This window comes from Amphiura filiformis, chromosome 13 (assembly GCF_039555335.1).
Source record: "Amphiura filiformis chromosome 13, Afil_fr2py, whole genome shotgun sequence".
Classification (NCBI taxonomy): domain Eukaryota; kingdom Metazoa; phylum Echinodermata; class Ophiuroidea; order Amphilepidida; family Amphiuridae; genus Amphiura; species Amphiura filiformis.
Window position 1 is genome coordinate 4,137,126 of NC_092640.1, and position 13,669 is coordinate 4,150,794.

At 37.0% G+C, this 13,669-nt stretch overlaps 1 protein-coding gene across 1 annotated transcript in view; it reads left to right on the top strand.

Annotated features, from left to right (window-relative positions):
• Positions 1-13,669, top strand: part of LOC140168779 (atrial natriuretic peptide receptor 1-like) — an 82,078-nt gene that overhangs the window by 42,637 nt on the left and 25,772 nt on the right. Inside the window, exons 4-6 of the mRNA XM_072192189.1 lie at positions 431-576; positions 11,632-11,787; positions 12,629-12,764. Of these exons, the coding sequence (XP_072048290.1) occupies positions 431-576; positions 11,632-11,787; positions 12,629-12,764 (438 nt within the window). The remainder of the gene's footprint in view (positions 1-430; positions 577-11,631; positions 11,788-12,628; positions 12,765-13,669) is intronic.

Sequence of the window (13,669 nt, forward strand, 5' to 3'; positions counted from 1 at the left end):
AGTTCTAAATGGCTTCAAATTTCCTTGTTTTTTCAAAATAAGTAACAAAATCCATGATAAATGAAAGTTGCTGTTCAAATTGGACTTGTAAGGGTCTTTGGGTGACAGATCAAATGGAAAAATAGGGGTCTTCGGGTGACAGAGCATGGACTGAGCATGTGTTCGTAAAAAAAATATGGGGTCTTTGGGTGACAGCGATGCTGAAAAGGGGGTCTTAACAGCCCTACATATGCGTCACCTCCAAAGTTGAGTGCCCCCCCCTCCTGGATCCCTTCCTCTCACGCTATAAACAAGCTGTAAGATATACTGATAACGGTTGGCATGATTGGATATTTGGTACCGTTCAAGCACTTTCAACGTAAAATATAAAAATATATTGCACTGCGGAAACTTAATGCAAATCACATTTTGTTTATGCCTTTTCCTTCAGTGATTATCATTAGTTCTCGGGGTGATGAGGTTCGTAGGGCTATGGTAGCTGCATATAGTCTTGGTTTCATCAATGGCGAGTATGCATTTATGGCATTTCATCCATTTAATAACTCGTGGCAGTATGGTAATTACCACTGGCAACAGGTAAATCAATGATAAAGTTAATTACTGATTATAAGTAACATGATAATATATATTATATAATTGGTTTTTTTTTATCTTTCCTTGTGATCACATGATGAACAAGTTGTGATCAGTCCGGTCCGACTGCCTGCCCAGGAAACATTACCAATTTTCTGAATTTGGTAGACTAAGCCCTTAATTGTTTATTGTGACTTTAATATTAAGGATTGTGGAAAATTTTACGTTTACACACATAATCTATATTAGACTTCTCGTAGTCCACTTGCCTATTGTACATACTCTGGCTATTGCATTTAAGCTTACAACTCTGATTTATATTAAGTTGTGCATAATAGCAAGACAACATTGGCCCAACATTGGTAGGGTTGTAGACTCTAGGTAGCTTGTATCGGCCCGTCTCTGTTCAGCGATGGCTGATACAGGCTACCTAGAGTATACGACCCTATTTTGGGGTCAAGTGTCTGAAAGGTTGCTGATTCCAGGTACGCGAATTTTTGTGTTGTGATCAAAGGTTTAAACCACTAAATTAAAATTATAATAATAATAATAATAATAATAATAATAATAATAATAATAATAATAATAATAATAATAATAATAATATGCACTTTGGTATCAAAATATAGCTTACATAAATTTAAAACAGTTCTTCAACTATATAAACCCCATTAGCTCAATCGGTAGGGCATCAGACTTATAAACTTAAGGTCCCTGGTTCGATTCCCGGTAGGTAAATATTAAGGTAAGTGACTTGTGTAAAATTCAGGTAGTCAATTTGTATTCGTTGTAAAATAGATAGCCGGGTAATGTAGGACTTAATGTAAGCAAAGTATGACTATATTTTTTCATGATTTTTTTTGTCTCATTGGGGTTGTTACAAATTACATCTGTATTGGGGTTGGGTCTATGTTAGATCGACGTTGGCCCAACGTTATGGGGGTTGGGCGCCTGGCCAAAATCACGTTGGGCCAACGTAGAAAAACAACGTTGGTCCAACGTACAAAGGTACAAAGGTCCACACGTAGTGTTGCAACATGGTGATAGATATTCACATCTGATCTTTTCAGTCGCCGTACTCCTTCTGTTTGTTAGCTCCCCAAGATTTTTACTCGGGCTTTCGCGATCAATAAATTGGTAGATTCTAAATCAGAATTGTTCAGTATAAGCGAAGGGCTAGACCTCAAAAACGTGCTTAGTTTTTTAGTCCCATTGCACCATGCTTACAACTGAGTACACCTTATTTATTCTCTTCCTTATTGTATATGACACAATATTTGTTTGGTATACTCTTGCGCATTTACTTATGTCACCTCTAAATGCAAGATGGTGTCCACAATGATCTCAGCTTTCACAATAATTTTGATCATAACTTTCAATATCAATACCATAGGCTTAGGAACCGGGGGCTTGGGGGGGGCTCAGCTCCTCAATAATTTTGGTGCGGGCAGGAATACCTTTCAGCCCCCCCCAATAATCCTAGGTGAAGTTAAAAAATTGTGATAAAATGGGTGTTTGTGGCCTATATTTTGCAACATTTTCTGACACCGACACCAAAATTTTTTCAGGTTTAAGCCCCCCCCCCATGTTGAAAATCTTCCTAAGCCAATGAATACGTGACAGTGACGCAATTGTATCATTGAAAAGATAATTAATCACTCTGTGTCAAAGATTATACCAGAAATTATGTATCTTGTACAAGTAACATTATACTGTGTCGAAGTTTGAAAATGTGTTTGTCTAAAATACACAAAACGTGACTGCCCGATTCTAAAACAATATATTGAATGCAATTGTCCATTAATAGCCCCGGTCATGCCGTGGGCAAGGTGTGTATGTATGTGGTATTATTTTACGCATTATTGATCAGCCTTTACACTTTAAAAATTAGCGATAACCTCAAAATCCAATATGGCCGCCGTTTTGATATTTGAACAATTTTTTGATCACAGGTCATCCTAGCAATCTGCCATTACAGTTTGGATAGTGTCATGTGAAAGGGAATATGTGCACTACATAGTGACGGATGTTGGACATTTCGAGTATGCCAATTCCTGATCAACCATAGGAAATCACTAACAAGTAAAATCCTCCAAATGTTGCTGTATTGTGAAAAACTAGTCTAATCTAAAGTATCTTGAAACATCTATCACATGAATAATTATTCGCTATTAAATGAGTAAAATGAATGCAAAGTTATACGTCAGTATGTAACAACATGAAAAAGATCCTCCCAACATCCGTTTCACATCCGTCACTATGAAAATGTGATGTGTGTTGTATCCCTGGTTCAATACTGGGACCCTTACTTTTTATTATATATATGAATGACATTTGTTGTACACCAAAATTGTTGTCGTTTATTCTTTTCGCTGACGACACAACTGTGTCAAGATGTCAACGTACTTTATGATACAATGAATACTGAGCTACAAGAAGTGTGTAATTGGTTCAAGTGCAATAAATTATCCCTAAATGCTTCAAAAATTAATCGTTCTAATAAATTAGATGGTTGTAACTTATCTCGAGTTTCTGATGTTAAATTTCTTGGCATTACTATAGATGAAAATTTGACATGGAAGCCCCATATAAATATTATTCGTAAAATATGTTTCAGAAACCTGGGCGTTCTAAATAAGGTCAAACACTTCTTACCAAAACATTCATTGTACCAATTATATTGCTCGCATATTTTACCTTATTTGTCATATGGAATAGTGTTGTGGGGAAAAGCTTCTAAAGAACATGTAATGAAAATACACAAGCTTCAAAAGAGAGCTCTCAGAATAATCTCAAACAGTTCTTATTTGAGTCACACAAAACCATTGTTTGAAAAGTATAACGCATTGAACATTTTTGAGATGTATGACAAAGAAGTGGGTATTTTTATGTACAAGTACAGGGTGTCCCAGAAAAAATTACCGGGCTAATGAATTTGGACGTAAGTCGAGAAATAAACATCAGCGTGTAGCCCATCTTATTCGACATCTTATACGCTAATTTTACTGGAATAGGTTGACTGATTGCGAAGAAATGAGCGATTACATAACGCATACGTCAATTCACTTCATTCCAAGTTTGAAAGAAAGATCATTCAACACAATGTGCACTAGTGGTTAAGGACTTCATATTTTGTTCGGTGAAATCCTTTACGTTCTTTTTAAATGATCTGTTTCTTGCTTAACATTTTTAGGTTTTGTTTTAAAACCTGCACGATATTGAAAATGAAAGCTTGCATGTAAGATGATACTCGGTATCCTTTTAAATATCCTTTTCGTTAATGTTGATATAATTGTTGCATAAAGAATTATTGCATAAAGAATTCCACCTGGCTTAAAAAATTCTCACACACATTAATGTTTTTGGAATAATTCCAAGAAATTGTAATGCAAAGTTTAAATCTTTTAAAACTTCAACATTAATGTTGCATGGTATCAAAAATCATACGTAAAGCTGTGTTAAAGCACTTGTTCATTGTCATTCTTGGCTCAAATGTTCTTCGGAAAGTTAAAAATATGAAATATTTGCAGAACCTAAAGAATTAAACTTAGAAAGCTTTCAATTGCAAAAATCGAAGTTTTCTCGGACAAATTGTTATTCATCCTCAGTGAAAGTATGAATAACAAAACACGGTCGGATTATAAAATAGATAATGTGGACTAAATTTAATGAGATACACAAGGAAGCGGTGAGCGAGTATGAAAAAAGCACCATTTGCTCAAACTTGGAATGAACTGCATTGATGCGCGCATTCTGCAATTGGTAATTTCTTCGCAACCATTCAACCGAACCAAATAAAATTTTCGTATGTGATGCACACTAAAATAAGCTATCCGCTGCAATTTAAATTTTTTGATTTTGATGTCCAGTTCTCGACTTACGTTCAATTTTATTCACTCGGTATTTTTTTCTGGGACACCCTGTATAAGAACGAAGTGTAGAAAATGTGCCAATTTTAATGCCAAGTTGAAGCTAAAATTATCAAGTATGAACCGTTGAATTGGACAAATACGCGTGAAGCGTGCGAAAATTTGCAATTCGAAAATACCGGCTTTTGCTCTCAGATTGAAGTCATTGGAAAAACCGCCAATTTTAAGTTGCATGATCAAATAATAATGAACATTGGAGGCAAAATGTTCCCACAATTAAGCTGCATTCCCTGATTTCTCGAAGTCTGCATTATATCGAGGATGATCATTGTGGCAAAAGCAGACAGTAACATAATTCCTGTGAAATATTTTTAGTAAGTGTGTGTCAAAGGCTAGCTTGTATTGTTAAGTCGCGTTTCTTTTGCTTGTTTTTACAGGCCCACTACTTTTGTTTGCTTTTTATGGGCCGTAAAAGAGCAAAGAAATCAGACCCTGCAATGAACCAGTATAAGGCAAAGAAAACCGTAACCGAAAGAGACCGTAGTGGGCCCGTAAAAAAGTAAAGAAAAGAGACCTTAATTAGCATGTATAAAAAGCTTAATAAGCAAAGAAAAATGGGACCTCATCAAGGAGGTCCCGTAAAGAGCAAAGAAGCTTTTCTTTACTTTTTACGGGCCCCTGAGATCCATTTTCTTTGCTGTACAGGCCCATATAGTAAAGTATGATTTCTTTACTTTTTACGGGCCCCCTAGGACCCCGGGCCCGGGGGTAACGCACCCCTTAACCCCCCTTGTCGGCGACACCGAGAAAAAGGGCCTGTCAGCAAAATAGCCCGGGTCCAATATTAGGGAGTTCAATTCGTGGCGTGCCTGACCCTATTGTCCGGGAAGGGGGGATTAGAGAAAATAATTGACACTGGGCCGGGGCTATTTGAACGTGCCTCCTGGAACCTTCGTGCTGTGAGATTAAAAATTCACATGCAGTGACAAGTGAAATCCGTGCTTAGAATATGCAGTAGAGATGTAGTAAGAGCCCATTTCGTTTTCTTGCAAACCACATTTGATAGGGCTAGATGCATATAGAAACACTTTGGGAATCGCTACCTCAGAGCGGGCCCGGACACGGGTCCCCACCCTAAAAAGAAAGAAAGAAACAAAAAGGAATAGAGAACAGAAAATGGATGATCCAGGTTATTGGATAGGGGAAGCAGGGTGGTAAATAACAGATAAACTAGGTGCGTCATTGCCCACCTAGTACATTATTTTGCTCACCCAGTCAATTTTAGCCTGGCCATTGCCACCAAAATGCACATCCAGTAAATATTTTTATCAAAACAAATAATGGGCACCATACAATAATCGTTAAATCATAATTAGCTTGCCTATGCCTGATACAATCTCTGAGATATTCAACCGACGCATTTGAAGTAATCTTTTCTAGATGGAGAAGCAGAAAAATCCTTTTAATTTATGACAGTATCTGCAGCTGGAGGAAGTGTTCCCAGGATCAAAGCCCCTAAACCCACAGCCGGCCGTCCCAAGTCGGGTACATTTGCAGTAGACTGGTTGAACTGACAACAGGACCGTCAGGACGTAGTATATCCTGGGCTTGATAATACCAACATCTTCAAGACTGAACGTCCTTAAAAAGCGTTGATGCATATCAAGCCAGGTAGCGGCCACATCCGGCCATGGTTGTATCTTTTCATAATATTCGTCATATTTATTTCAGTGTATTTCAATTACAACTTCGGAGGCGCGGGGATTAAATATCACACATAATATACAATGGTACATAGGAGGCTAACATTGTTAAAATAATTTTGAGCCATTTCCATACAAAACCTGACAGAATTCAAGGAACCCGTAAATGAACCCATAAATTTTGCTTTGATATTATATGAAATCAAGTCCAGTTCAGTCAGTGCACATCCCACGACACAATTAACTACAAAAACTATTGTTACACTACATAATCATAGATAGTTGAAACTGTTGTAGAGTTTTAACCTCCTTGTTTGGTGAACAGCAAGTGCAGGAAACTTATTTTTCACCTTATATTATCGGAAATTAAGTCCACTTTGACAGAGAACATCTGATGATGCAGGTAGCTACAAAAATATCAATTTTATCACTGTAACACTATAAATAAAAGCTTTTAGAGATTAATTTCTTCAGTGAAAAACGTGATAACATCGTAATGTGCGAATACAAATAAACACCCATCCGCATACATATGCATTTGAGCCATCATGGCCATAGTATATCTTGATAGTCCGGTGGCAGAGCAAGGTTAGATGGATTTGCCAGTTAAAATAGTTTTCTTTGCTGATGTAAAATGGTAACCCTTGGGCAATTAGATAGATAGATAGATAGATAACAATCTTTATTCAGGGTATTTCATTCAGTTCACAAAAACTGGTCTCCCATGAGACCCTGATAATAATTACATAATACAAGATTTTAACAAGTTTTACATATCAAGAGATAAATTACATAATACAAAAGAAAAGCAAAATTGAAAAATGTTTACATACATGTACATGTAGGTAATATTTACAAATCAAGATGATAAAATTTATTTTATAAGACATGAATTTTATTTTAACAAACAGGTAGTGAAATTTAATACTAACAGAGGTGGAAAGGTGTGAATTAAATGCTTATCTTTGATTTTAACATATTCACATTCATTGATGTAAGATTACTGCGAACATCAGAAGACAGTTTGTTCCACACTGAGGTACCTCTGTAAGAAAAAGTTCGTTTCCTGAATTGTTATTCCAAGATGGCAAGACAAGTGCATTACAAGATTGACTTCTGGTAATAAAATGCTCGGTTATTCACTAGGGGTACCAAAATAAATAATAACTTAACTTAAAGTATTTTGTGTAAATTATTTGCCTTTTGGATGCTTTAAATATAAACTATATACAGTTTTAAATGTGACACACTCACAATTCAAGAAATTCAAAATGGACGCTGGGTAACGTCATAAGCAAAAACTATTATTTTCAAGGTTAAGTTCTTTTGCCAGATTTTGTTTCTTACAATAATTAATGACCACACTAGAATAAAGCAGATGCAGGTTGACATTTTACTTCTTTACAATCGCATAAAAATTCCAAGATGGCCACCACCGAAATAAAAGGTAGAAATATAACACATTTTGAAGACTGGGTGATGAGTGACAGCTCAGGGTTAACAGCTTCCCATGCATTTGGTGATATCTTAACTGATATATGTATCAACATTATCAGCCCAACTTGTACCAATCCTTCATGAGCTGCTCGTTTTCAATTCTTTGACGACTAATATCAACAGCGCCAGCAACTGCAGCGTAAATTCTTGAAGTGTAGGACCGACCATTATAGCAACATGTAACCCGGTAGTCGAACAGATGGTTTATAATCATCTTTGAATCTCTGAGTAAGACACCCAATCTCACTTGAAGATCCGTTACTCGCTTTTGCACAGGACTCATAACGGATTGTCCAAGGGTGACGATTTTGTACCCACTAGAATCTTATTCTACACCACTCAAAGATCATTTATCAGCAGCAACACAAACTTTAACTGCCCAAAACACTATAGTTATTTGGTATGACACCTTTTGTCACTAAAACACCATTTGAATAATATGTCAGAGTTACGTGGTGGCAATTTTGATATATCGGAGTTTATATCTCACAGAATCTTTTTCTACGCCACTCAAAGATCAATAATCGGCAAAGAAACAAACTTTAACTGCCAAAACCATCTAACCCCCAAACAATGGTGTTTGCAGCCGGACTATGACGCATAAAAGATTTGTGCAAACTTTAAAATGCTGCATATGATTTTTGTATTCGTATAGTTATAAATGTGGCGTAGCTAGTTTCATAATTTGCTCATGGTGGGTGAGATTATGTAAATATCACAGGTGGATTTATGTTGATGCCTATCCCGCTAGATATATATCGTTGATGCTTCGGCTTTAATACATTAATATGTAGAAACAATATGAAGATGGATGCAATGATAATATGATGTATGAAGATTAAATTAATGTTGAGCAGATGGAGGCTCAGATGGAAGTGAAGTAAAATGATCTAAGTTCAAAACAGGTAAAATGCACATCTTTGTGGTAGGGCCCTAATAGAGGCTTGTCAGCAACTGCTGACTTGCTGACAGCTTATATCCGCCACTGCATGTAGACCAAGAGTATAAAAAGCAAAATGTTCAGTCTCTCATAATTACACGTCGCTACTAATTCATAAGCAACACCATCAAGTCGTCCCAGTACGGTCAGGAGCCCCCTCCCCCGGTCGAAGGTGTTATGGCGCTATTTTCTTTCTATTTATCAATTATTTAAATATATCGCTCCGTCGTCTTTCTCTCATCAATCACGCTCACCTACGATATTTTGTAGTCGATATCCAGCTCTAGAAGGAGACACACCGCAAGCGTACTCAATCAATAATCTATGTTGGGATACTTTGTTGATATTTGATGATGCGGAATTAAAAATTATTTTGTCAACCAGCTTTTTCTCTTCGTGTATTCAGCGAGTCTTTTCCCGTGATACTTGGAGATCCATCGGTCCTCTATTATGGTGTGAAAGCTATCTTACACCAGAATAAATAATTGATGGATCTCCGGGGAGTTTCAAATTATAACAAAGGTATACGGGGATGTGCCACGGTTTGGGGGTACCTTAAAAAATCGTACGTAAAACTTGACCGTAACCCATCAAGTGACTATCATCATATGGGTGAACTATTCACTTGCGCATGACACTATCCAAACTACATTTTGACGATTTATGAAATTAAAATATGAATGAATGAATAAATGAATGAATGAATGAATGAATGAATGAATGAATGAATGAATGAATGAATGAATGAATGAATGAATGAACGAACGAACTAGGGCGACGTGCAAGCAAAATATTGTAGTACAAAATTATATCAAAACGGCGGCCATATTGGATTTGAAGGTTATCGCCACAATATTTTACAAAAATAAAATGACTGATCAATAAATGTCCCGATATCATGTTACTAAATGTAAATAAACTAAAGGTGTTTTGAAAATGTTATAAATAGTTTGGTAAATATGTAAATCACCATTATTTTTATTAAAATTGATGAAAAAATACCACTGATCGCATATTCATTGCTTATATAATTTAAAAGTCGTTACTCTAAACCAAGATGGTCTATTAAAGAATGAGCTATATTGTTGGGACTGCTCAGGCAACATGCTGCCTGGTCAGGAAGTGTTTTCTGGCCAGGCAGGCAGTCGGACCGGACGGGTCATGTGTGCTTGATCAGAGAGTCATATACATGGTCAAGATAATACAATTATGGTTTTGTCGCTCCCTCTTCGACACCATAATGCTTCGCGGATCTTAGTGGTATATTGTTTGCCGCTATGTTGACGATGTCCTTGAAATCATCCAAAACGGCACCACCGAATAACTAAACACCGTAATACAGTTGACCTCATCGGGAATATGACATTCACCTACGAAGAGAAAGACCACGGAAAGATACCATTTCTTGCATAGGCGTAGATCCGGGGGGATGGGGGATTTATCCCCCAATATTTTGCCAGGGGGATGGTCCATACAATCATCCCCCCAATGTTGACGCCTGTATGTGGGTTTCTGACCATATTAACCTCATATTTGCCCATTTTAGCCCCAAAAGTGCAAATTTTGCGCGCTTCGCGCATTCAATCTACTTTACACCATATTTCATCAGTTTAGCTTCAAAATAGCAAAATTTTTCGAGCGCTTCGCGCGCATTTATATCATAAACTAATTCTGTCGCCAAAGGGTGCTGGATTGACTATTTCAAGATTTTTTTTCCAACTTCATCCCCCCAATGTCTAAAAGGAATCTACGCCACTGATTTCTTGATACCTCGATTATTGGTCTACCGCGAAAAAACACACACATTACAGTACAGTAGGATTGTTCAGACGATCGCTTGTAAAGTCGCTTGTAACTACATTCGAATATAAACTTGCAGGTAGTGCCCGTCTAAACGCACTCGCATGTAGCTACATGCAAGTGACGATTTTACATGTAAGATATCTTTCATGTCGTGACCTACATTCGAATGTAAGGCCAGCGTGAACAAGACTTGCATGTAAACTCGCATGTAAGCATGACATTGATGACATTCTTATTCTGATTATTGTGCATAATCATGGCATGATTATCCAGTGAAGGTCAATCTTATTTTGAGTTGGACACACACGCGCTTGTAGCATAATTTAATTGCTGGCTCGCTTGTAAGTTACATTCAGAAGTAGGCTACCGTCTAGACACACATAGTATTACAAACACCTTGTTTATACAGAGATCGAAGATATGAACAAGTAGTTTGGAACAGTGGCGTAGCCAGTGGGGGGAGGAGGGGGCAGGGGGGCCGGTGCACATCAGTGCCGTCGGTTCATCTTCTGCCGTCGGTAGACAACAGGCCTTGGCTAAAAAATGGGGGTCAACAATAGACAATTTTGTGTGTCATGTTGAAGAAACAAAGAACATGTTGCTGAAATACAGACTTGACTATACTTTTTCGCAAAATTCCAAGACTGGTCTGGTAGAGGTCTGCATAAACGGCACGGGCTGAATATTAATTGGGGTGTGTCGGAGATGGTGTAAACTTATTGTATGGCAGTAAATATGCTTTCCATTAGTTTACATTATGGCGCTCATAATGTAGTGAATTAGCCTAAAATGGTGGATTTAAGTAGACTGAATTTGATTTGTGTTGGGGTAAAATTTCTGTATTTGACCAACATTATTCTGATATTATCAAATTCATTGCGGTTTGAGGCGATTTTACTGAACCTGAATACCAATAAGTGTTCGTCTGAACTGAAATGCACCTGTGATCTACCAGTTTTGAAAGTGGGAGGAGCTTTAAAAATTATGGCTACGCCACTGGTTTGGAAATGAATGGAGCATTATTTGATACATTTGACAACAGAAGGTGTGATATTGTCATATCCCGAGCCCTTGCCCTTTGACCACCGGCCACGTTGACAAAGATCACAATTTGCCTTATGCTTTCTAAAAACGCACTTACGTAAATATTAGATACCTGAAAATAATATTACATATCTAAAAATTAATTAGGTATGTGTGTCAAAATGTAAAAGTCATAATAATATTATGTATGTTGAATGAATAGGGCGATGGCTTAGACAAGAAGGCCCGACTAGCGTACGACGCTTTGCTCCACATTCGCCTATATGAACCGTTAACTTCAGAATTTGCAGAGTTCGAGCGCAAAATACACCAACGCCAGCTGGAAGTTTATAACTGGACACGCCCCGAAGGTGATTATGTGAGTACATTTTACAATTACAAACTCGCTTTCACTCACCATCGTATACTCTTATTCCAAACACTTCGTGTTTTTTCACGTGACAGGTGCAAAGTTAAACGTGTCAAAGGCTGAGCTGTACGCATAGTTGTAGAACACACCACTCTTCGTCATACATAAATACATAAATTCTCCCAGCCACATTTCCCTAACATAATATGAAAAAAAAAAGAAATTTAGTTCGGCAGAGGTGGGGCTCGAACCCACGCTGCACTGCGCTGCTATCATGTATACAGTATCGACATATTACCAGCGCCTTACCGCTCGGCCACCTGACTTGTTGGTGCCATCTTGAAAAGTTGAATATATAATCGCAACTTCATTACTTCAACATACCACGTGACATGCAAAACAGAAAACGTACCATATTTTGGAATTTTATCTGCTTAAAAACATTAATGTGTATTACAATAGAGCTACCATTATCAATATTGTTAAAATCTCAAGCGCATAAATTAATACGAGGGGCGAGGAATGGAGCCCAGTCAGCCTACCATTTTTCTTGTAAGACGGTCTGAATTTTTGCAATTTATAGGAAAAGTCCACTTAGGTCCCCAAAGTTTCTTTCATATATAAAAAGATAAGATTCGGGACCTACGTAAAATTTACCTACAATTTTCACCATCAATTGAGTGTTAATTTTGACTAAATTCAGAAAAAATTTTGGCGTATATATAATTGAAATAAAATTCTCTACCTCCTAAACCACATAAATTTTAGCACGAATCGTTATATATGATTTGCAGTTAATGTATATAAGTTCGTTCTATATTTAATTAAAGTCTCCATCTCGTTTGAATAGACCAATTATTTTGCTGGTGCATTCCATGACGCGCTCATACTCTACGCCAATGTCGTCAATCAAACGCTTGCAGAAAACGGTAGTGTCAGGGATGGAGCTGCCATGGTGAAAAAGATGTGGAACTCAACATTTAAAGGTCGGTGTCGAGTCCTTTTTAGAGAAACCATGATTGGACTGTTTGTTTTAACATGTCACGGTTGACTGTATTATACATAATATATTATTATATTATTACTCATTCTTAAATTATAGACAGTTCAATGGTTGACTACCATTTAATTTTTATGGAAGTCAAACATACTTTTTTTGTTATTTTTCTTATGGCTGAGTTTTTGTGTTCTATTTGATCTACTTCATCATGAAATGGCAAAATGTTTACCCTGGGGTCCAAGAAAATGTGTGCAGACCAAAAATTCAAGGTGCCACTGTTTTCAACAAAAATCACATTTTAGCCATAACTTTGTCGTGGGGGGGGGGGTCATTTCACTTGAACGTGGTGTCTAACCCTGTGATAGTTGGGTCAAACAATCTACTTTAACGTAATAGTCACAAACCATCAGATTTTGAGTTTATACCCTTTTTTAAAAATTAAATTTACTCCTTCATTCTCCCTTATATTAGTCTATTTCATGAAACATATCTTTGATTTCAGGGACATTCCTTAAAATGTAACACGGCTTCCTCCTAGAGAAGTCCCTGAAATGCCTGAGGTGCAATCTGTAACACGAACTACGAAGGGGGGGTCGATTATAAACGTCATATATCCTTATATTCGATATCAAGTTATAGCTATAATGGGTCTCCTCTATCCATTGATACCACGAATCAAACGTTACCCATACAATGTCGCTATGACGTCATAATGTGAGGGCGCCCATGCAAATTTGGAGAAATTCGACTATGTACAAAAGTATAGGCAAAATTGATTTTCGGGTAAAAATTCTGCTAAAATGCCAAATATTTTCTCCTAAATATGGAAGGAAATGATTATTTCAACCTGACTAACAAGTAAAAAGTCAGTAGTTCTTAGAATAATTTCAC